Source organism: Gossypium hirsutum, chromosome D11 (genome assembly GCF_007990345.1).
Source record: "Gossypium hirsutum isolate 1008001.06 chromosome D11, Gossypium_hirsutum_v2.1, whole genome shotgun sequence".
NCBI lineage: Eukaryota > Viridiplantae > Streptophyta > Magnoliopsida > Malvales > Malvaceae > Gossypium > Gossypium hirsutum.
Window position 1 is genome coordinate 30,957,388 of NC_053447.1, and position 23,264 is coordinate 30,980,651.

The 23,264-nt window shown below is 33.2% G+C and overlaps 1 protein-coding gene and 2 long non-coding RNA genes across 3 annotated transcripts; 2 read left to right on the top strand and 1 right to left on the bottom strand.

The window, feature by feature from the left end:
* Positions 1-570: 570 nt before the first annotated feature.
* Positions 571-1,571, top strand: LOC107892951 (uncharacterized). Its single transcript, XR_001682673.2, has 3 exons — positions 571-859; positions 1,132-1,216; positions 1,330-1,571. It is a non-coding gene; the product is annotated as an uncharacterized lncRNA (long non-coding RNA).
* Positions 1,572-9,236: 7,665 nt separating this feature from the next.
* Positions 9,237-13,057, top strand: LOC107891839 (uncharacterized). Its single transcript, XR_005920421.1, has 2 exons — positions 9,237-9,321; positions 9,432-13,057. It is a non-coding gene; the product is annotated as an uncharacterized lncRNA (long non-coding RNA).
* A 4,142-nt stretch (positions 13,058-17,199) lies between these two features.
* Positions 17,200-21,680, bottom strand: LOC107891838 (heat shock 70 kDa protein, mitochondrial). Its single transcript, XM_041104034.1, has 6 exons — positions 21,418-21,680; positions 20,755-20,828; positions 20,599-20,677; positions 19,912-20,478; positions 19,218-19,838; positions 17,200-18,037 (listed from the first exon to the last, which is right to left on the bottom strand). The coding sequence occupies exons 1-6, from the start codon at positions 21,490-21,492 to the stop codon at positions 17,405-17,407; spliced, it is 2,049 nt and encodes a 682-aa protein (XP_040959968.1). The 5' UTR covers positions 21,493-21,680; the 3' UTR covers positions 17,200-17,404.
* Positions 21,681-23,264: the final 1,584 nt, after the last annotated feature.

A 23,264-nucleotide genomic window follows, 5' to 3' on the forward strand; every position in this document is an offset into this window, starting at 1 on the left:
GCGATCAGGCCGGTAACTAGATCTTGGGATATAATCGATATTTGGGCAATTGTACTCCTTTTGAGGCGGAACTCTGGGGTATTCTAGATGGGCTCCTCATTCTATTAAATAAAGGATGAAAACGAGTCATAATTCAGGTAGACAATTCAGACGTAGGTAAGGTATTGACCGGTAAAGGGTTAGAAGATTAAGGCATCACAGTTCTTAGAAGGGTTCAAAGGATTATGCATTTTGAAGGAAAGTGGGGATCAGAGTTGTGTCTAGAAAAACAAACTTATTACGGACCGATTGGCTAAAGTTTACCTTACATGGAAGTCAAGCTTACAAATTTTCGATATGCCTCCTTATGAGGTGACGGGCCCCAAACTTATGATACTTTTGAACAATTGATTTGATATAATTTTGTTTTACTTTTCACCAAAAAAATAATTATTATATGATAAATCAAGACTACCAATATTAAAATATGAGAATACTACAAATTACAAATTGAAATAAGGAAATAAAGAGAATAAAATCAAAATAAAAACCGTAGAAATAAAATCCTATCAAATCTCTTAAGTTTATGCTATCCTATTTCATATTTACATGATAAGAAATATATATTTTTAAAATTTAAGTTATATATGTTTAATAACACAAATATAACCATACATAAAAAGCAGAAATGGGGGGGTGGGGGGGATTTACCCTTTTTGACATATAGAACCCTTCTTCCCACTCAATTTCTGATACTGCCACTTCTATTAATCTATATTCCTCCTACCTACAACCTTGTCTGTGTGTGTTTTGTATCTTTGAGTTTTATAGTTTCCAAATATGAGTGATCCCAAGTACGCTTATCCTTACCCTGCTCAAGGTAGTGTACTCTTCTGCTTTTTCCCTTAGATTTTACACTGTACAAAGTTGTAAACTTTTCACTTTCTACATTACTGCTAAAGAATTTTATTTTTTTTTTAAAAGAAACCTGCTTCATCTTTTTCACATTTTAAGCTTTTAACATTTTCTTTTTTTTTTCTTTCTTCTCCCTTGCTATGTTTCATGATCATGGGTTTTTCTTTTGGTTTCTTGTTTTTAATAATGTGCATATTTTGGGGGTTTTATTTGTTGATTGATGTATGAAACTTTTAGGTTATTATCAAGGTCCCCCAGTGATGGCACCACCACAGTATGCTGCTCCACCTCTAAGGAGAGAACCTGGTTTCCTTGAGGGCTGGTATGTGTGTATATATTTCTATTGCTCATAATTCAATACTTCAATTTAAAAAGAATATGAATTTATGATATGTTTTAATTTAATTCAATCTTTGGTTTTTAATTTGTTTGCAGTCTTGCGGCTTTGTGTTGCTGCTGTCTAATTGATGAGTGCTGCTGTGATCCTTCCATCATCTTTGTGAGCTGATCATCTCTCTAATGCACCCCCATGGAGAAAATATTTTAATAATTTATAAATATCAGTGGTGTTTATTTTATTTTGTGGTTTGGGCTTCTGGTATGTTCTTGAAGATGTTGATGTGTCTTTATCCCTGTAATTCTCTATTTAGTCTTTGACAATTTTTTCTTCATTTAAATATGAGTGTTTTCTAAAAATTCCTTTTTAAGTATTTAAAGAAGTCATGCATATCAACCACGGGTGCTGAACAAATATATTAAGGGAAAAAGAAATTAAAACAGCTTAACTTATAATAATGATTAATTATTTGACCAAATCAGTTTTAAAAAATAAATTATTTAATATTAATACGAGTGATAATATAATTTTAACATGTCGATTGAGTCTTAGTTCGATTGATATTGGTATTGTTGTCAGTGTAGGAAGTCGTAGATTTGAGTGTGCTGAAACACATTATCTTTTTATTTAAAAGTTAAGGAGGAATTATAAATAATTTTAAATATTGTATCAATGACAACAGATGATAAAAATTAATAATGAAATTAATGTTAAAAGAATTAGCATCAAAAGTTTTATAATAAAAAAAATCATAGCAGCTTATAATGAACTGTTAAAAAATTTTTAATAAAAATAAATATTTAGAAAATTTTAATTTATGTAAAATTTAATTGTGCATAATTGAAACATGAAATATTAACATATTAATTGTATAAAAAATATAGAAAATATAAAATTAATTAAATTTTATAGTCATGTAAATAGATCAATGTTCAAATATATATAGAGTTAGTATTTGATACATTGACAATATACTTTTTTTTTATTCCACATACTTAAAAAATTTTCATGTGTCTCCTTTTATAAAATATATTTTTTTAATATTTTATTATGTTCCTATAGTACACTTCCCAATCATTAACCCTACTTGTAAAGTTTAAAAATTTCATTAGCAGGACTTCAAATATTTTCATAATATATATATATTTAAGTTTTCATTTTAAGCACTCCCATTACCATTTGTTTTCATTTAGCCACTCTAAGGTATTTTGACTAACAAAAATTTGAGTTAGCATTTTTATAATTAATAAATCATTTATAAAATTTCCACGTAATATTATATTTTCTTTTTTAAAATTACATGAAAATTTTAGCTTTCCAAAAAAATTCTTCTTCCTCTCAAACAAAAATCAAATCTTTGCCTCTTTCAACTTGCTATTGTTGTCGCGGCCACATGCTCCAATGGTCTTCTTTAGCGACCAGACACATCAAAACTCTCCTCTCTTACCCCTCATCTCAAATCTCTGGTTAGTTTTGCATTGATTGGATACAAACTCTTCAACTTTCATCTTAAAACCAAGAGCTTAATATCTTTCAATCTCCTTCTCCGGTCATCTAATTGCCTCAACTCCGAGGTATGTCATTCTTCTCGGTCTTGATGCTAAACCCATCATCCGGATTTGGAAGGAGAGCACTGAAGGCTTTGATTCTATTAGATGAATCTCCTTTTTATGTTTTCTTTTTGAATTTTGAATTTTCTCCTCTGATTTTTTTTCTTGTTTCTTTTTTCTTTTCTGACTTATTCTAATTTTTTTTTCACGTTCTAATTTTGTTTTTTTTTTCATTTTTATTAAGTAATAAAGATTTTGGTTGTAAGGGCTTTAGGTATGGTTGTTGAAGGATAAACAATTGTCACGGGGCTAGAACTTAAGTTTGGCAAACTACACGACCTTAGACGATTTTTTTGCTTCAAATCTACCCAAGTCAACTTAAAACGCAAAAAGTAACAATTCTCTCGAAAATCCTCTAAGGCACCGAAAAATATAACGGAAGTGAACTCGAAATGAAAGAGCAACGAGAGAATAGAAAAAGGCCGCAATAAAGCAATGCACACCAAATATTTGAGTAAATACTTTTAAATATATTCTTTAATTATCAATGGGATTATTACAAATAAAGGAGGAGGCCCCTATTTATAGTTGAGCTCCCCAAAACCAACTGTACAAATTGAGTTACATCGACAGTCAAGATCAGAACATTTCTACAATTAATAGTCTTAAGGGATTTAAACTCTTTACATATTTATCCCTTAGTATTTACATTAATTACCTTAGTAACTCTAGTTTTACTGGAGTGCTTCATTGGACCACCAATGCTTCAAGTAGATAGGCTTCTCCATATGTTCCATGAGTGAGGTCAATTCAAGTGGGTCAAATAAGTCTCATTTAATTAGTTTACTTCCATGAGACGTTGTATGTGCAATGATCACAGGCTTTGATTTATGTCTCATGACATAATGGTGTTGATAGGGTTTTGGGTCTTTTATGGTGGTGGCTATTGGGATTTGGGTTGTAGGAGAGGTGGTAATGATGTGATGGTGTAGTAAGTTGTGGTGGTGATGGGGAAGATGGTGGATATAATTAGAAATTGTGGTGATGGTGGAGGCCAATGGTTGTTCCACTAGTGATGGCGTGGTTGAGTGTGGTGGTTAAGATGGTAGGTGTGAATTTTTTTTTTTTTGAAATTCTTAATGACATGGAAATTAAATATTATATTTTTAATCTTTCAAAAATTTTTTAAACTCTTAAAATTTTGAAATTGCAAAAGTGTCCATCATATCACTTTGTCCCCATTATTTTTGTTAATGTTAAGATTTCATATTTATCTATCTCGATAAAATCAATTTTATTTTCAATTTTTTTTATTTTGTCATATATATATATATATATGATGTATACCGCTTTTTTTATGGATGTATGATAGGTATGATTAATATTTATACCATATGGTTTATTTATAATTGTTGATTGACAAAATAAACTTATTGTGTTGAATTTATGTACGATATATAACTCTTATTTATATAATGCATAATATATATATACACGGCAATGGTTTATGATTGGTAAATTCTTTCTTTAGGATAATAAGCATGATAATTTTATGAATGTCTTGAGGTTAATGTTATTTTATTTATGTATTTTTTATATACATTTATGCATAACCCTGTGTATATTCTTATGTATTATTGTTTTATAACATTGTTTATATATTGTCATATGTATTTTTATGTATATTTTATGGATACTTTTATGTACATAATCATGTATATTTTTAATTTATAAATTTGCATATATTTTTATGTATAATTTCATTTGTAATTTAAAATTTCTTTTCTATAAGTTATTTATATGGTTTGAAATAATCATTTTTAAACTGTTTCTTTTTTTAATTCTGAATATTTTCGTATTTATCATAAATTATTATAAAAATTGTTGTATGTTGCTTTACCTATTTTTTGTTTTTTTTCAAATTAATATTATAGTTTACTTTTTTATATATATTTTTGAATTTGTATATTATTTAAAAACTAAAACAAACTATCACTATCAATGAAAGGTAACAATAATTAAAAATATGTTATTTAAAAATTAATTAAGAATTAAATGTTTGAAATCACATGCAACGCATGTGCAACAGAAATTAGTATATATAAAAGCACGAATTTGGAAAAAAAATATTTAACTCATGATAATACCATTTATTTTAAATAGAAGTTATGATAATTATAAATTTAAAAGTAATTATATTTTAGTAGATATTGAAGTCATGAGAATTACACATTTAAAAATAGTTATAATATAATTTACAATTATTAGTTAAGAGATATTGTGTTAATTTTAAAATAGAGTTATTACTTGAATCGAAATCTAAGAATAAGATAAAGGAAAGAAATTAAATATAAATATAATTATTATTTAAAAAAATTGATGAAGAAAAGAAGAACACTAATTTTATTAATGTGAAATAGAGTTGTTATTGAATAGAATTCTAAGCATATTAATTATCACTTAATTCATATTAGAGTTAATTATGTTAATTAGTTATTATTTTGAATAATATTATCTTACATTAATTACATAGATTAAAACTATATTATATGTTGAATATGTTAAAATTGTTTTAATTATGATTAGAAAATTTTATATTATAATATTTAAATTGATAAGTTAATATATTTTAATTATATTCAATAATTGAAACAAGAAATATTATTTTACATTAATTAATACAATTAGAAATACAATATTAAAAAAATTGATTAAATATTAAACGCGTAAAATCACATACACATGTGACATTAGAAGCTAGTATATATGAAAGCATGAGTTTGGACAAACTTTTGAACTGACGAGAGTTGCCAAATCTCAAATTCAGTACCCTTTAACTGATTAACTTTATTGTTTTTCCATCACCAAAAAATGTATAATTTTTATTATTATTTGAGATTTGATAGTTTTACTATCATTTAATTTTAATAATAATTACATATAATTGTGAATCTTGTTTATTATTATGTTGTGAAATATAATGTCAAAGGCAATGAAGTATTAAAGTAAAATTTTGACCATGAAAGTCAATTATGTTCCGATAACGGCCGGAATGCTTCATTTCAATAGTAACTAGAACAACAAATTTTAGGTTCTTTTCTGGTGCAAATTTCGATTGGTACTTGTTGTACTAGTTGGTTTCACTTGAATCAGTCGGAATATGGTGTACCAATCGGTTTCAAAAAAAAAACTTAAAATACATTTTAAATTTAAATTTAAATTTAAATTATTTATTTTGGGTTTATTGAATTATGGAATTCATATGCATAGTATGGGATCAAATTATTGTTTAGGTTATGGACTTTTTTTTATGGGACGGCGTTATTGTTTAAGTTATGAAATAATTTTTTTATTTGTTTATTTTGAGGTTGTTTAATGATGGATTGTTTTTTTTTAATCTTATTAAATAATATTATACATAATTGATGAGTATTTTATATTTTTTTGGTATCGTAAAATTTACATATTATAATATTTAAACCAATGATACTAATATCTCTAAAATATTTTTTTATCACTACAACCAAAGCTTAATTTTAATAAGTATTTTATATCTAAGATTTATTTAATCTCATTATTTGATATTTATAAATATTTATATATATATCAAATATTTTTTAAAAATAGCAATACATTCGAAACGGTACACCGAACAGACTAATATTAGTACATACCAATATTAGTAGGAAAATAGTACATCCGTTGATATGGTACTGATTATCTTGATTCTGACTCATATTCAAATAATAAATTCTTTTATCTGATTATTTAATATTTTACTATGGGTTGTTTTCTATTTTTTTATTTTCATTACTTTTAAAATGTTATTTATTCTCTAAATTATTTTTTTAATTAATAATTTTTTATTATAAATTAGATTAATTAAATTTTTAAAAATAAACACATAAGATCATGTATAAAACACACGTAACATGAGAACTAGTCCAAATTATTAATTTATCAATAAACAGCTAGTACCTTGAGGAAAGGTCTCCATGTGGCCATGCAGGCATTGTTTGAGAAGGAAAGGCTTTATTATAGCCACATAAAAAAACTCAAAACAGTTGTCACAGTGGGCATCCAATTCCTTGTTTATTTTAGCTCAAGTCTCAAAGGGCTCAGTGCTTAAATGCATGTTATAAATAAAATGGGAAGAAAATCCCAAAGGTGTGGCTACCATTTTGTGAATGACACACTTAGGGTAAATTTTTTTATCATGTAAAGTTTTATGAAAAATATTTTTTACATTTTTTTACATTTGTTTTATAGAAAATAGTTTAGTCAACGGAAAATGACTTATAGGTCAATGTAAAATAATCCCTTTTTTCTAAAAGCCTAAATTATTTTTTAGAAAAGAGTTCCTCTATAGATAATTTTATTTTTATATAAAAAATAACTTAAATTAAGTTTAATATTATTATATTGATAATAAATTTTATTTTTACTTTTAAAAATATTTAAAATATTATATTTTCAATATAATTAAACATATATATTTAATTATTTATATTTAATCATATAATAAATTATTAATATAATAAATATAATTTATTATTTTAATAAATTATTTAATATTTTTATTTTATTTTAATAACAGATTTTAAAAATAATAATTTTAGATAATATTATTCACATATTATTAAAAATATTAAATATTAATATTTTAATAATAAATATTCATTGCGATTATAAATATATTAATAATAAATGTTTTGTAGTATAAAGGTTAAAATATATCATAAGTCTATGTACAGTTCACAAATTTGCAATTAAGTCTTTATACTTTTATTTTCAAGAATTTAGTCCCTTTACTTTTCAAATTTGAAAATCAAGTCCAATTGTTGACATCATTAAATTTTTATCAATTTTGTTGATGTCACATTTTTAAATAAAAATACTCACTTGGTAGTCGTGTAATTAAAAAATGACATTGTAATGAACTTGAATTTAACATAATATTTTTAATATATGCAAAAACAATGTAAAATATAAAATTATAGATAAAAATAAATTCAATTAAACAATGAAAAAATAAGAAAATTTCAAATTTATGTTTGTTTCATTGAAAATAACTTTTATGAAATATTTTTAAGAAATCTACCAAACAACAGAAAATATGTTACACAGATTCATACAAACACTAGAAAAATTTCAAATGACGTGGCCGCGACTTGCCCCGCGCGTGAACAGTGCAACGGTAAAAAAATTTGACCGTTGCCCCCCCAACGGTAAAAAAAAACTATAAATACCCCCACCTTTTTTTTCACAAACTAATCCTCTCTCAAATTTCCTCTCAATTTCCTCTAAATTTCCTCTCAATTTGCTCTCAAATTCCTTCCAAATTTCTCTCAAATCCATATTTAATCTCAATTTGCTCTCAAGTTCCTCTTAATTTTCTCTTAACTCCCTTTTTTTAAATAATTTAAAAAATTTTTGTTTTAAATTTTTTTGAACCGTAAAAATTTCTAAATTTCTCTTAAATTTTTTTAAATAATTTTAAAAATTTTGTTTTAAATGGCCGGAGAATTGACTCGTCTTGATAAGCATCACATATCGGTGGAACAAATGAAAATGGTAAGTGTTAAATTTAATTTCTAAATATTATTTAAGAATTTTTTATTTATGCATTTTTAGATAATTATTAATTTGTTATTTGTTATAAAAATCTGTAGATCGGGTATTAGAATGCAATATCCGGAATATGTATGGTCCTCCATCACCGTTGGTAGAGAACTACCTGCGGGAAGCGGGTTTTCGGCACGTGTCGACTGTAGGCCGGGGATGCAAGGTGGACCCGAAACTAATCAGTGCGTTGATCGAGAGGTGGAGACCCGAGATGCACACATTCCATCTTCCATGTGGAGAGTGCACTATCACTCTAGAAGATGTCAGTCTGCAATTGGGATTGCCGGTGGACGGGTACCCAGTCACCGGGTCTGCTTAATCTAGCGATTGGGGAGCGGTGTGCTACGAGCTTTTGGGCGCTATTCCGGAGAAAATGGAGGGAGGTAAGATCGAGATGGGCTGGTTACGTGACACATTCCCTGATCCGGGTGAAGATTCAACCGAAATTGAAAGAATCCGATATGCTCGGGCATACATTCTTCAATTAATTGGAGGTTATCTGATGCCCAATATGTCACGGAGCCGCGTACATCTAAGATGGCTGCTGAAACTCATTGATTTTAGAGGAGCCGGTGAATTGAGTTAGGGGTTTGCCGTCTTGGCAACGTTATATCAGGAGATGTGCGGGGCGACGCGACCGAGGAGAGCAAAAATCGGAGGTTGTCTGTCACTACTGCAGTCATGGGCACGATTTCGCTTTCCATTTCTACGTCCTCGAGTGGACCACCCATATACATTCCCACTCATAACGAGGTAAACTTTATATTAGATTTTACAATTATTATATCGATTTTTAAAAATAAAAGTATGCTAAAAATTTATTTAATTAGGTGGAACCATCCAGCAAGTTATGCTCGATTACCTACCTCTCTTGAAGATATACGACTTCTATTGGACCAACGGTCAGAAGCACAAGTAAGTATTAAATAAAATAGATATTTCCATACATTCGCTAGTCGATTGGTATTTAGTATTTAGTATTTAGTATTATGTGTATAACTAACATTTCTATCATGTTCATATAGTTTATTGGACACCATACGAGGATCCGGCAATTCGGGCAGTAATTCCGAAAGAGTTCTTACAAAATCTACAAGCTTGGCACGTGAAAGTCGTGTTGATCAACTACGCAACTGTGGAGTGATACGGCCACGCCCCGGGCACACTCTTGGATTAGCTCCCCAAGCGAGGCTTGTCGTCTTTTGCAAAGCTGATCTAGATCAAATTTAGCTCGTTGAGCTTAAATCAACTCGATTCTAACTCTTTGAGCTCGATTCCATCTTTTACTTTACTTGTTTAATTGCTGGAATAATTTCATGATTTAATTAAATTAGTTAATTTAGTTTTAGCTCGTAAATACGTCTTACTTTGAACTTATTTAATTTTGTGTCTAAAGAAGAGACAAATTAAATTAGTTGCTGCTGAAATTAATTTGTGTCTTGGTTATTACAATTTTAATAGGCGTTTTTAATGTGTCTTAGCTTTAGACATCTTAATTACATGTTTGAGTTCAGACCAATTAATTATGCTTAAGCTGCTATTGACTTGTCCAGCCGAATCTGTCCATTTAAGTTGTCTTGTGCAGCTGAATTTATTTTGTGTCTCCAACTAATATTTAAGTGCAGATTATAAATGTGCTGTAGTTAATGTTGTGTTTACTACCGAATTAATGTGTGTCTAAATGTTAAATTAATGTGCAGCAGAGACATGTATTAAAGGGGCTGTTCAAGTGTCTTGTTGTTGATTTCTAGTCCAGCCGAAATTAAAAGAGCAATTTAATGTGCAGGTACACTCCCTTGGACGGCATTAAAGGAGGCATGCTGGCCGAATTTAATGTACAGTAAAGACATGTATTAAAGGGGTTGTTCCACATGCAAGGGACGTCCATTTAATGAGCTTCTGAAGAAAACATGCATGGAACGCATTAAAGAGGAGGCTGCTGCGAATTTAATATGTGCATGACATAGGACGGCATTAAAGAGAATGGGTTGCTGATTGCTATTTTCCAAGCATCTCCTCGTGAAGTTCAAGGACCAAAGGAGCTGATGCTTCCTAATCTCAAAATGACCGGCCCGTTCTCCAACCAGTTTTAATGACCATTCGGTTGAGAGCTTTCACACACTAAGGGCTATTCAATTTCGTTCGTTCACATTGCATGACTTTTCAATCTTCTTCCTTCATACCGAGTGACTATTGAAGAGTTCCATGTAGCCTCATTATGACCAAGAATATTCGGCTGAACCAAGGCAGCTCAATTACTACATGCATTCATCTTCTCAAATACATTTGCTTAAGCCTTAAGCTGACCATTGGAGCTCCCCATTCAGCCAAACTTTATTATGACAATTTAGTGTTTTATTTCCAGAATTTTCTAGCCTTTTCTAGCCTAATTAATTACTTAGATATTAAGTTTTTGCTTAGGTCATTTGGCTACCTAGCTGAACATTATAAATAGTTTACTTGTTTATTGTAAAAGGTTACAGAATTTGATGAATTAAACTTAATAGAAGTTTTGTTCTTGTGAGGTTACCTCCTCTCTTCTTTTGTTCGAGTCTCGAAGCGACTTATCTAGCTTGCTAGTGGCGTCAATCCGAACTCCATTGGACTTATCACCTAACCGGTGTGGTGTTCAACCATATTATTATACCTTTGGTTCTTACCTCCATATAGGTAACGGGTCAAGGTCCGCTTCTATCCTTCATCATAATTCACCTTAAGCAACATAAGACTCGGGGCAATACTTTTTAGTATTGAAACATTCTTGAAGCTTGAGTTCAACTTCCATTCCATTTTATCTATCAACTTAAAAATTATTTCTTTGTTAAACCGAACGTATCAACCATCAAACCAAGCCCATCTTTTGAACCCAAACTGCCTGTTTCCGCTTATACATCTCCATAACTCAATTTTCATAAGACACCAAAATGAAAACTTCTCGTCGACGATCGGGCAACTACGTGGAACGACTCGATTAACCTGGGCCGGATCGTATCATGGAGCCGCACCAATCAGACAGAGTGCTACGAAAGTTTGGATGTAGACAACCGATTCCCGTAGATCCTGAGGTGTTTGACACTCTAAAATGGTTCCATCTTAAACAGGGAAGGCATGAATACAATATGTTTTCTTTTCGAGTTATGATTGATTTTTAGGTTCTTGGGAGCAACTTTGTCCCAATAATCAGCAAAGGGGGTCGTGACGAAGAAATATTTTTCGTGAGCAAGTGGCCCGATTTGAGGACAAATCACCTTAAAGAGGGAGGGGATGATACGGCCACGCCCCGGGCACACTCTTGGATTAGCTTCCCAAGTGAGGCTTGTCGTCTTTTGCAAAGCTGATCTAGATCAAATTTAGCTCGTTGAGCTTAAATCAACTCGATTCTAGCTCTTTGAGCTTGATTCCATCTTTTACTTTACTTGTTTAATTGCTGGAATAATTTCATGATTTAATTAAATTAGTTAATTTAGTTTTAGCTCATAAATATGTCTTAATTTGAACTTATTTAATTTTGTGTCTAAAGAAGAGACAAATTAAATTAGCTGCTGCTGAAATTAATTTGTGTCTTGGTTATTACAATTTTAATAGGCGTTTTTAATGTGTCTTAGCTTTAGACATCTTAATTACATGTTTAAGTTCAGACCAATTAATTATGCTTAAGCTGCTATTGACTTGTCCAGCCGAATCTGTCCATTTAAGTTGTCTTGTGCAGCTGAATTTATTTTGTGTCTCCAACTAATATTTAAGTGCAGATTATAAATGTGCTGTAGTTAATGTTGTGTTTACTACCGAATTAATGTGTGTCTAAATGTTAAATTAATGTGCAGCAGAGACATGTATTAAAGGGGCTGTTCAAGTGTCTTGTTGTTGATTTCTAGTCCAGTAGAAATTAAAAGAGCAATTTAATGTGCAGGTACACTCCCTTGGACGGCATTAAAGGAGGCATGCTGGCCGAATTTAATGTACAGTAAAGACATGTATTAAAGGGGTTGTTCCACATGCAAGGGACGTCCATTTAATGAGCTTCTGAAGAAAACATGCATGGAACGCATTAAAGAGGAGGCTGCTGCGAATTTAATATGTGCATGACATAGGAAGGCATTAAAGAGAATGGGTTGCTGATTGCTATTTTCCAAGCATCTCCTCGTGAAGTTCAAGGACCAAAGGAGCTGATGCTTCCTAATCCCAAAATGACCGGCCCGTTCTCCAACCAGTTTTAATGACCATTCGGTTGAGAGCTTTCACACACTAAGGGCTATTCAGTTTCGTTCTTCACATTGCATGACTTTTCAATCTTCTTCCTTCATACCGAGTGACTATTGAAGAGTTCCATGCAGCCTCATTATGACCAAGAATATTCGGCTGAACCAAGGCAGCTCAATTACTACATGCATTCATCTTCTCAAATACATTTGCTTAAGCCTTAAGCTGACCATTGGAGCTCCCCATTCAGCCAAACTTTATTATGACAATTTAGTGTTTTCTTTCTAGAATTTTCTAGCCTTTTTAGCCTAATTAATTACTTAGATATTAAGTCTTTGCTTAGGCCATTTGGCTACCTAGCTGAACATTATAAATAGTTTACTTGTTTATTGTAAAAGTTTACAGAATTTGATGAATTAAACTTAATAGAACTTTTGTTCTTGTGAGGTTACCTCCTCTCTTCTTTCGTTCGAGTCTCGAAGCGACTTATCTAGCTTGCTAGTGGCGTCAATCCGAACTCCATTGGACTTATCACCTAACCGGTGTGGTGTTCAACCATATTATTATACCTTTGGTTCTTACCTCCATATAGGTAACGGGTCAAGGTCTGCTTCTATCCTTCATCATAATTCACCTTAAGCAACATAAGACTCGGGGCAATACTTTTTAGTATTGAAACATTCTTGAAGCTTGAGTTCAACTTCCATTCCATTTTATCTATCAACTTAAAAATTATTTCTTTGTTAAACCGAACGTATCAACCATCAAACCAAGCCCATCTTTTGAACCCAAACTGCCTGTTTCCGCTTATACATCTCCATAACTCAATTTTCATAAGACACCAAAATGAAAACTTCTCGTCGACGATCGGGCAACTACGTGGAACGACTCGATTAACCTGGGCTGGATCGTATCATGGAGCCGCACCAATCAGACAGAGTGCTACGAAAGTTTGGATGTAGACAACCGATTCCCGTAGATCCTGAGGTGTTTGACAATCAACACAAAGTCGACCTTCGGCAATTGAATACGGATTGGCCGAGATACTGGTCCGAGTACATGGAAATGTGGGAAGATCGGTATGAATATATACCTACTCAGGAACCAGTCATCATTTCGGAGTTAGCGTGCGTTCCAGAATACATGCCATAGTTTAGGATCCATGGCAAGCTGTATTTACTGACGCCAGAGGAGAGGCAGTGGCAAATACATGCCGAAAGGGAAAGGCGCGGGCTTCTAAATCCAAGACAACAAGACGACGAAGGCAGCCCCTCAACGAGGCCCAGACATTCATCCGGCTCATCATCAGCGGCCATGCAATCACCACGCCCAACGAGAGCACCGACACAGTCACCCGACGCAGTAATTCAACCGATGATACCCACGCAACTGCCTTTTCAGATGATGCCAGGTGCGTTTCCTAGGCCTTATATGTATCCTTTTCCGAGTCCTATGGCAAGTTGGAGCCAAATGCCCGGTTCAACTCCATTTCCTGTTATGTCGAGTGGACCACCGATGTATAGGCCAGCGACACACGAGGGATCGCAAGAGGGGCTGTCGGGGAGCTCTCCTTTTTACCAATCCCCACCAACGTATAGGTTTCAAACACCGTTGCCGATCGTGATGCAAACACCTCCACATACACTATTCTTTGAAGGTGGATCATCGTCCCAAGTCCGACAACTAGATGCCGTACCGGAAGAACCAGAATCCCCGCCGGAAGAACAACAACCGCCGCCGAAAGCTAGAGAAAAGAGGAATCCAGCGCGTAACCGTCGACGGCCGCCATGTGGTACTGAATCCCCTGGGCATAGACATTGATTGACGTATTTAAATTTATTTGTACAAATATTTTGAATATTTTGATATTATTTTATGTAATAAAATAGAAATTTTTTTGAGTTATTTTGATATTATTTGATGTAATAAGATAGAAGTTTATTTGATGTAATAAAATAGAAGTTTATTTGATGTAATAAAATAGAAATTTTTTTGAGTTATTTTGATATTATTTTATGTAATAAAATAGAAGTTTATTTGGTGTAATAAAATATAAATTTTTTTGAGTTATTTTGATATTATTTGATGTAATAACATGAGATTAATTAATTTGTACAAATATTTTGATATTATTTGAGAATTCTACTAACCATTAATACAATTATCAGTTAATATTTTTACATTCACATAATGTTAGATTTGAAAAAATGTTTTGACTGTTACTAACAATTAATACAATTATCAATAAAGAATTCTCCTACCGCCATCCTGTGCCACTGCAAGCAATAGCCGATGAGTATACCTACCGAATATAAAGGTACCATCAATTTGTACCAACAGCTTGCAGTATGGAAATGCGTCTCGGCATTGCTTAAAGGTCCAAAACAGGCGTTTGAACACTTGGCATCTACGTAGCAATCGGCCGTTGTAGTACGTATGTTCCGTTTCAAGGTCTGTGATGGCACCTGCGACGTATCTCTCTAGCACCTGACACCACTGCCATATTTCATTATATGAGGCGTCCCACCCACTATGCATCTTCTCCAATGCCTTTTGCTTAGCTATCCAAGTCTTGTGGTAAGAGGGCGTGTACCCCATTTGGCTACGAATATTGGCAATTAACACCAGCACTGAAGTCCTGGAATCTGTTTTAACCGTGGGCAGTATCAAGCTAGCTAACATAGCCGAATCCATCTTGGGATGATCTTGTGAAACACCTATAAACCGAGTACATTAAATAATGCAACATTGCATAATAAAAGTATTATTCAAAAACCGTCAATAATGTACCTGCAGCACATGTATGTGGACATTTGTACTTTTTAATCTTCTACAACCCTGTCCTTTTCCTTAACGAGGCGTAAATTTTTCATAAATATGTGCCGTCTTGGACCGCACACTTCGCTTCAAACTTATCAGATTTGGATTTAACGACGTGGTAGTTAACGTTGTTTTTTATGCTATATTGTTTCAAAGCACCAATAAAACTATCCTTATTGGTAAATTGATTACCAATTTCAAATTCACCAGAATCTACCCCCAAACTTGTACGATCACGCAACCAGTGTGGTAGATCTGGAAACTCTAACGCATCATCTGCAGACAGATCGACATTATGCATGTGGGCTACATGTGAGTATGCTCTGAATCGTGGATTTTCTTCTTCATCTGAACTCCTTTCAGCATCTTCAGGTTCTATTGGAATAGACTCCGGTTCAGAAAATAAGCCAACTTCTGCACCATCCGGCCCGGGCTCTCGAGGTGGATCCACATCGGAGCCATCTTCTAACCCACAATTATCTACAGCGTACGAGGTCCCCTCACCGGTTGACGTCGTAGAGAGTACATCATCCCTTCTTCTGGGCATTTGATAATGTCCCCAATTGGATGTAGATTGCCACCCACTAGAACTTGATGCTGTTCCCTAGTACGTATTTCCAGCATCAAACATCGAGCCACCGACATACATGTCCCATCCACCGACAGAGTGTCTTGCAGGGGATGTGCATTCGACACCGCCACCAAACATGGGCTGTTCCGTATTTTGTAACCCGCTAACCGAGTGTCGGCCAGGGGTCGTGTATACATCTCGAACACCGGTCGCAAGTACATAATTTGGCGATGTAAATTGTACATATAACTCAATATAAGGTGCTCCACTAGCAAGATGAGTCTGCACCATTGCCTCCAAGCTATGAGCACATTTTATGTCGAACGAGTCATATGTCACCGGATCAACAAAAGAACAAAATCGATACGTGATAGACAGAACTTTCATTGGCGTCATTCCGAAAATTTTACGCCTGATTCTTTTACCAAGTTCTGTCAAATCTTTCTGGTTAAAAACCAGTCGCACCGTATTCTCCGACAAAAAAACACCATTCTCGGTGTGGCAAACATCACCATCATAGTAAATAACAGCACTAATACGTTCACTTATATTTGAAACTCTAACCTCATTTATAGCCTCAGCCCAAACATGCTACTGTAGCAAAAGCGCGTCCACGTGGGCGCGATTTCACAAATTCTTCTCATAAAGCATCCTGGTAGAAGCGATTTTATACTATTTGCTCAGAAACGTCAACTCGAAATTATTTCTTCCAAGACCTAAAAACCTAAAAAAGCCTGAACCTTAAACCCTAAATGCCAAAAAAACCTAACGGGGGAAAAACGACAAAATTGAGTCCCCCGAAACGCACTATGTGGCATGAAGTCGCAGCCACGTTGCCGAAAAATGGCCCATTCCGATAAATAATCAAATACCAGGCCTATTTCGGTAATTTAAAAAAAAAACTTTTTTGTGTAAATTGCCCCATTTTAACAATTTATAAAAAATAATAATTATTATGTAACGATGTTGTAGCTCAATTTGCAAAACTAAAGAAATTTCAAAACCCAATTCATTAAATTAATGTCAACTATGAAGTTTTCATTTTCACGGCATAATTAAACAAAACCTTAGTACCTGTAAAATTCTTATAATTAATTAGTAAAAATAATGATATAATGAAAACCCCATAGCATCAATTCATCAGTTAGTATAAGAAGCTCCATTTTCAAGTAGATTTCGTTCATAACATACGACACATAATATGCAAATCAAAATGGCTTCCTTTACCTTCAAAGAATAGAGTGCTCAATAAAAAATACTGCAAAAATGAACATAAAATCCTAGGATTGCATCCACAATCTTGCAGCTTGAGTTTTTTTTATGTAACGTCTATAAATCAACCTTGAAATATGATCGAATTAGTAATTGGAAGAAACATGTCGAGTATCATGTGTTCTTATTCAGCTTTTACTTCCTGGCCTCCTGATATTCTGCCTCGGGGGTCTGATCCTCGCCCGTGGACCCTCCAGAGCCAGAGGAACCACCATCAGAACCAGAACCCTTACTCATGTGCTCTCCAATCTTTGAAACAGCCTTATTGGCAGCATCCATTTTAGCCTTGATTTCACCTACATTGTCCCCAGCCATTGCATTCCTCAAATCTGCCACGGCGGACTCTATCTCTGAAGCAATCTCATTCGGAATCTTGTCTCTGTACTCATTCAAGCTCTTCTCAATATTGTATATGCTTGTGTCAGCACTATTTCTCAAGTCAATCAAAGTTCTTCTCTCCTCATCTTTCTGAGCATGCAATTCAGCCTCCTTCACCATCTTATCAATCTCATCCTCTGAAAGACCACCAGATGATCGGATTGTGATTTGCTGTTCTTTTCCTGTTGCCTTATCCTTGGCAGAAACAGTTACAATCCCATTGGCATCTATGTCGAATGTGACTTCAATTTGTGGCATGCCTCTAGGTGCAGGTGGAATACCAACAAGATCAAACTCACCCAAAATCTTATTGTCAGCAGCCATGTGACGTTCACCTTGAAGAACTTTAATTCCAACCTGAGTCTGGTTGTCTGCTGCAGTAGAGAAAACCTGAAACCACAAAAACCAGTGTAAATTTTTGCCGGGAGGAGATCTCAGCACATCTTAACATGTAAACTGAGAGGATGGTTAACAAATTAAAATACTATACCCGTCAATACCAGCTAGCAGAAAGACTAAGGGTGGGTTTGGATGGGCGATGTGTTTAGTTCCGGTGAGGTTAAAAACAACGGTGGCGGTGAGATTAGGTACTGTAGCGGTGAGATTGGATACTATAGCAGTGAGATTAGAAACAGCGGTGGAGTGTGTGTTTGGATTCAAACGCAGTTGTAGCGGTGAGGTGAAAATAGAAAATGACTTTTAAGGACATTAGATTAAAAATATATATAATAGAAGTTTTTAAAATTATTTAACAATTACAAAATTAATAAATAATTAAAAATTATTACAATTATATTTATTTTTAATAATAAATAATTAAAAATAAATTAAAACTAGAGAAAAATTCAAAAATATCAAAATATTTTACAGATTATATTCATAATAAAATATCAAAATATTTTAAATATACAATAAAATATTTTTAAATTATATTCATAACAAAATATCAAAATATTTTACAGATTATATTTGAATCAAATAATAAAATATAAATTAAATTGTATTTATACTAAATTTATAAATAAAAATTATAATTTTATTGTAAATTAAATCATATTAAATAATGACATATTAAACTTATGTTATCTGTTTTAAATAAAATAAATAATAAAGGAAGAATTGGAGGGGTAAAATAATAATTACTCTTATTTTTGGACTTCCAAATCAGTCCACTGAAGCTTTTAACTCCAGCCAATATTTTGGGTTACAGTGAGGTGAAAAATGCTTACTGGTGTGCTTGCCAAACACCCCAAATAGAGCTGCGTTTCAGTTCAAATTTTTTTCTCTTTAAATCTCACCACACTGAAACTTGCTGGTGATCCAAAGGAGCCCTAAGCAATCAATTGGCACAACAATAACAATTGCACACATAAGATGGCAAGATTCATTTGTGCAAACATGTGCGCATTATCAAAACATTTTTTTTTCATATTCTGTTGCTACCAACAGAGAGAATTAGCTGCTCTCACACTTAAGTATTGGAATAGTTTTAAATACTACCAGTGAAGTTATTGTACTCTCAAGTCGTGAATATATCCGAGGCAACACAGAAATGTATCATAATACTGACCTGTGATTTTTTTGTAGGGATAGTTGTATTTCTGTTGATCAACCTAGTGAAAATTCCTCCAAGTGTTTCTATACCAAGTGACAGAGGAGTTACATCCAACAGAAGCAGCTCCTTAACATCACCTCGAAGGATACCACCTTGAATAGCAGCTCCCATAGCAACTGCCTCATCAGGATTAACCCCTTTGCTTGGAGACTTGCCAAATATTTCTGATACAATTTCTTGCACCTTGGGGACACGAGTCATTCCTCCAACAAGCAATACTTCATCCACATCATTGAGGGATATTCCGGCATCCTTCAAACAATTCTTACACGGAATTCTAGTCCTCTCAATCAGGCTGCTGACTAGACCCTCAAACTTGGATCTGGTTAGCGTTATATTTAAATGTTTTGCACCTGAAGCATCAGCAGTTATGAATGGAAGGTTGATTTCAGTTTGGGATGTAGATGAAAGCTCAATCTTAGCCTTTTCAGCCGCCTCACGTAGCCTCTGCAGGGCAAGCCTGTCCTTCGAGAGATCAATGTTATCAGTTCTCTTATATTCGCTCACCAAGTATTCTAATAGTGCATTGTCAAAGTCCTCTCCACCCAAGAAAGTGTCTCCATTTGTTGCTTTTACCTGATAAAAAGGCTCTCCAAGTCAATCAATTTAGCAAAGCATGAATAAAACAAATAAAGAAATACAACCATACCTCAAAAACACCATTCGAAATTTCTAATATAGAAACATCAAAAGTACCACCTCCAAGGTCAAATACTGCTATGATACCCTCCTTGTTATTCATCCCATAGGAAAGCGCGGCAGCAGTTGGTTCATTGATAATCCTTTCGACATCTAACCCAGCAATCCGCCCAGCATCCTTGGTGGCCTGCCTTTGTGCATCATTAAAATATGCAGGAACAGTGATGACAGCTTTGGTCACCGTTTTACCAAGGTATGCTTCTGCGGTTTCCTTCATCTTTGTTAGAACAAATGCACCAATCTGGCTCGGGGAATAAGTTTTTCCATTGGCTTCAAGCCAAGCATCCCCATTGGGAGCTCTAACTATCTTATAAGGTACCATCTTCATTTCTTTCTGTGTCTGAGCATCATCAAACCGTCTCCCAATCAGACGTTTTGTTCCAAAAAATGTGTTTGTTGGGTTGGTCACAGCCTGCCGTTTGGCTGGTGTTCCAACAATTAGCTCCCCCTGCTGGTTGAAGGCAACCACAGATGGTGTGGTTCTAGCTCCTTCAGCATTCTCAATTACCCTGGGATTCTGCAAAATACATACAAAGGACTTGAACAATCTGAATAAAATAGTTCCCATTTTCACACAAGAAATCCAAATATATACTTCAACAAAGATCAATAATATTAGTCAGGAAGAATAATCTACCTTTCCCTCCATAACTGATACACATGAGTTGGTTGTACCCAGGTCAATACCAATAACATCATTACCAACAGGTCTTGAACTGTAATGCAGGAAAAACATCTTAGCAAATAATTAGCCACTGAGATTTGATAATGTTTTGAAGATATTTAAGAATACCTGAAGGGTCTTGCCAAGGATGCCCATTTGACCAGTGGAGACCTAGCCAAGGATGTCTTTGCATTTCCAGTCAACTATATTAAGAAAAAGAAACACTACTAAGCTTCAGCGGCCAATTACAAAAAGTCTACCAGCAATATCTCATCAGAAAGAAACGAAACAACAGTATTTCAATTTCTTTAAGTAAAGGTAAACCCAGAATCGTTCATAACCACAAACACATTGTAATCAGCAATTACAACAATTCAACAGCTGTTGCCTAACCAATGATGAACCAATCCAAGTTTAACTTAAACCCAAAATAAGTCCTAAAAGCTTTTTAACTTAAACCCAAAATAAGTCCTAAAAGCTTTTTATTTTATATAGTTGATATAATTTGATCAAAAGGCTAGGCTAAGACCCAAAAAAATGAGAGAAATGAAAGAAATGAGAAAAAAAAAACTCCATTGATGGTATTGCAACATAAAATCTTTGGCCTTCAAACAAACAAAAAAAGCGGGCAAAGAATCGACCATGTTCCCCAGAAATAGAGGAATCAAGTTATTACAGAGTTCTAAAATGAGTTAACATGAAAGAAAAAGAAAATGGAAAAAAAAAATCACATCAACCAAAAAAAAACAAAGACAGGAAAACGCAAAAGACCCAAGATAAAGAGAAACTTACGGATCTGCAAGCGGAGAGAGACGCGGAGTGAAGCTCACGGCGCTGTAAAGCACGGCGGAGAACAGAAGCAGCCATGGTAAGAGCAAGATGATGAAGACCGTAGGGTTTAAAAGGCTGTGCTAGGGTTTTAGCAAATCTGATTGGTGGGCTTTATTTAACATTAATGGTTTTGTGATTGAATGACTGTTTTACCCTTGCCTAATTTTGAGAACGACGGGTCCGTTGGTGGACTTGGAAGGGTAAAATAAGAATAAGATTAGAATATGTCAACGTTCAAAAGTTAGGATCGTGGGCAACAAGAAATACAAGCAAAACTAATCCCTCACTATCTTTAGGGGTTTTTTATTTATGATATTTATATTTTGAAAATATTTAATTTAGTATTTAATTATTAATATATGTTTTATTATAATATATGTATTATAAACAAAAATAATAGATAAAAGATGAATATGAGAATAAGAATATTTCTATTGCATTCTATATTTTTCATCATATTTACAAGTAGCATATTTCTCTACATATAGGGAGATTAGACTCTTCATATTCTAATACATAAATAGGAAATTAGTTACAAGAAGATGAAATGTTTAAGGTTAAAGAAGATGAAAGGTGGAAGGTTGAGGGAGATGAAAGATGAAAGGTTGAACATCCACTTAATAGCATTCAAAACATCCCCCTTAGATGTTCATTGTATAAATGATATGTTTCATTAAAAACCTTATTAAGAAAAACCTTGTGGGACAAAAACCTAGTGAAGGAAAAAAGAGTACATAATCATTTGATACATTGTATATCACAAAAAACAAAAATGTAGTGCAAATTTACTCCCTCTCATGTAAGCATCACTTAAGATATTTGAGACAACGCAATCCAATGTTGAAAATTAACTTCTCAAATGTAGCAGTAGGGAGCTCCTTAGTAAAAAGATCTGTTAAATTCTCACTTGAACAAATTTGTTGAACATTTATATCTTCATTTTTTTGTAGATCATTAGTGAAGAAAAATTTTGGTGATATATGTTTTATTTTATCACCCTTAATATATCCCTCCTTAAGTTGTGCAATGCAAGTTGTATTATCTTCATATAAGACTGTTAGAGTTTCTTTTTCAGAGCATAAACCATAATTTTTTCGTACGTGATGAATTACAGACCTTAGCCACACACATTCACGACTAGTCTCATGGATTGCCAAAATCTCAACATGATTAGAAAAAGTAGCAACAATTGTTTTTTTTATAGAACGCCAAGAAATTGCAGTACCACCATATGTGCAAACATAACTAGTTTGTGATCGAGCATTATGAGGATCAATAAGTACCCTGCATTTGCAAAACCAACCAATTATGTTTTGGGTAGGTTCGGGAAAAATAAACACATATCTCTTGTACCTTGAAGATAACGAAAAATATGCTTAACCCCATTCCAATGACGTCGGGTTGGACAAGAGCTAAATCTTGCTAATAAGTTGATAGCAAATGATATATCTGGTCGTGTATAACTAGCAAGATACATCAATGCACCAATAGCACTTAAATATGGTACTTCAGGACCAAGAAAATCTTCATCATTTTCTTGAGGACGAAAAATGTCTTTATTTACATCAAGTGACCTAACAACCATTAAGGTGCTCAACAGATGTACGTTATGCATGTAAAATCTTCTTAGCACTTTTTCTATATATGTTGTTTGATGTACAAGGATTTCATTCTTTAGGTGCTCAATTTGTATCCCTAGACAAAATCTTGTCTCTCCAAGGACTTTTATTTCAAATTCTTTCTTTAAGCATTCTATTGTCACTAAAATCTCTTCAGAAGTCCCAATGATATTTAAATCATCAACATAC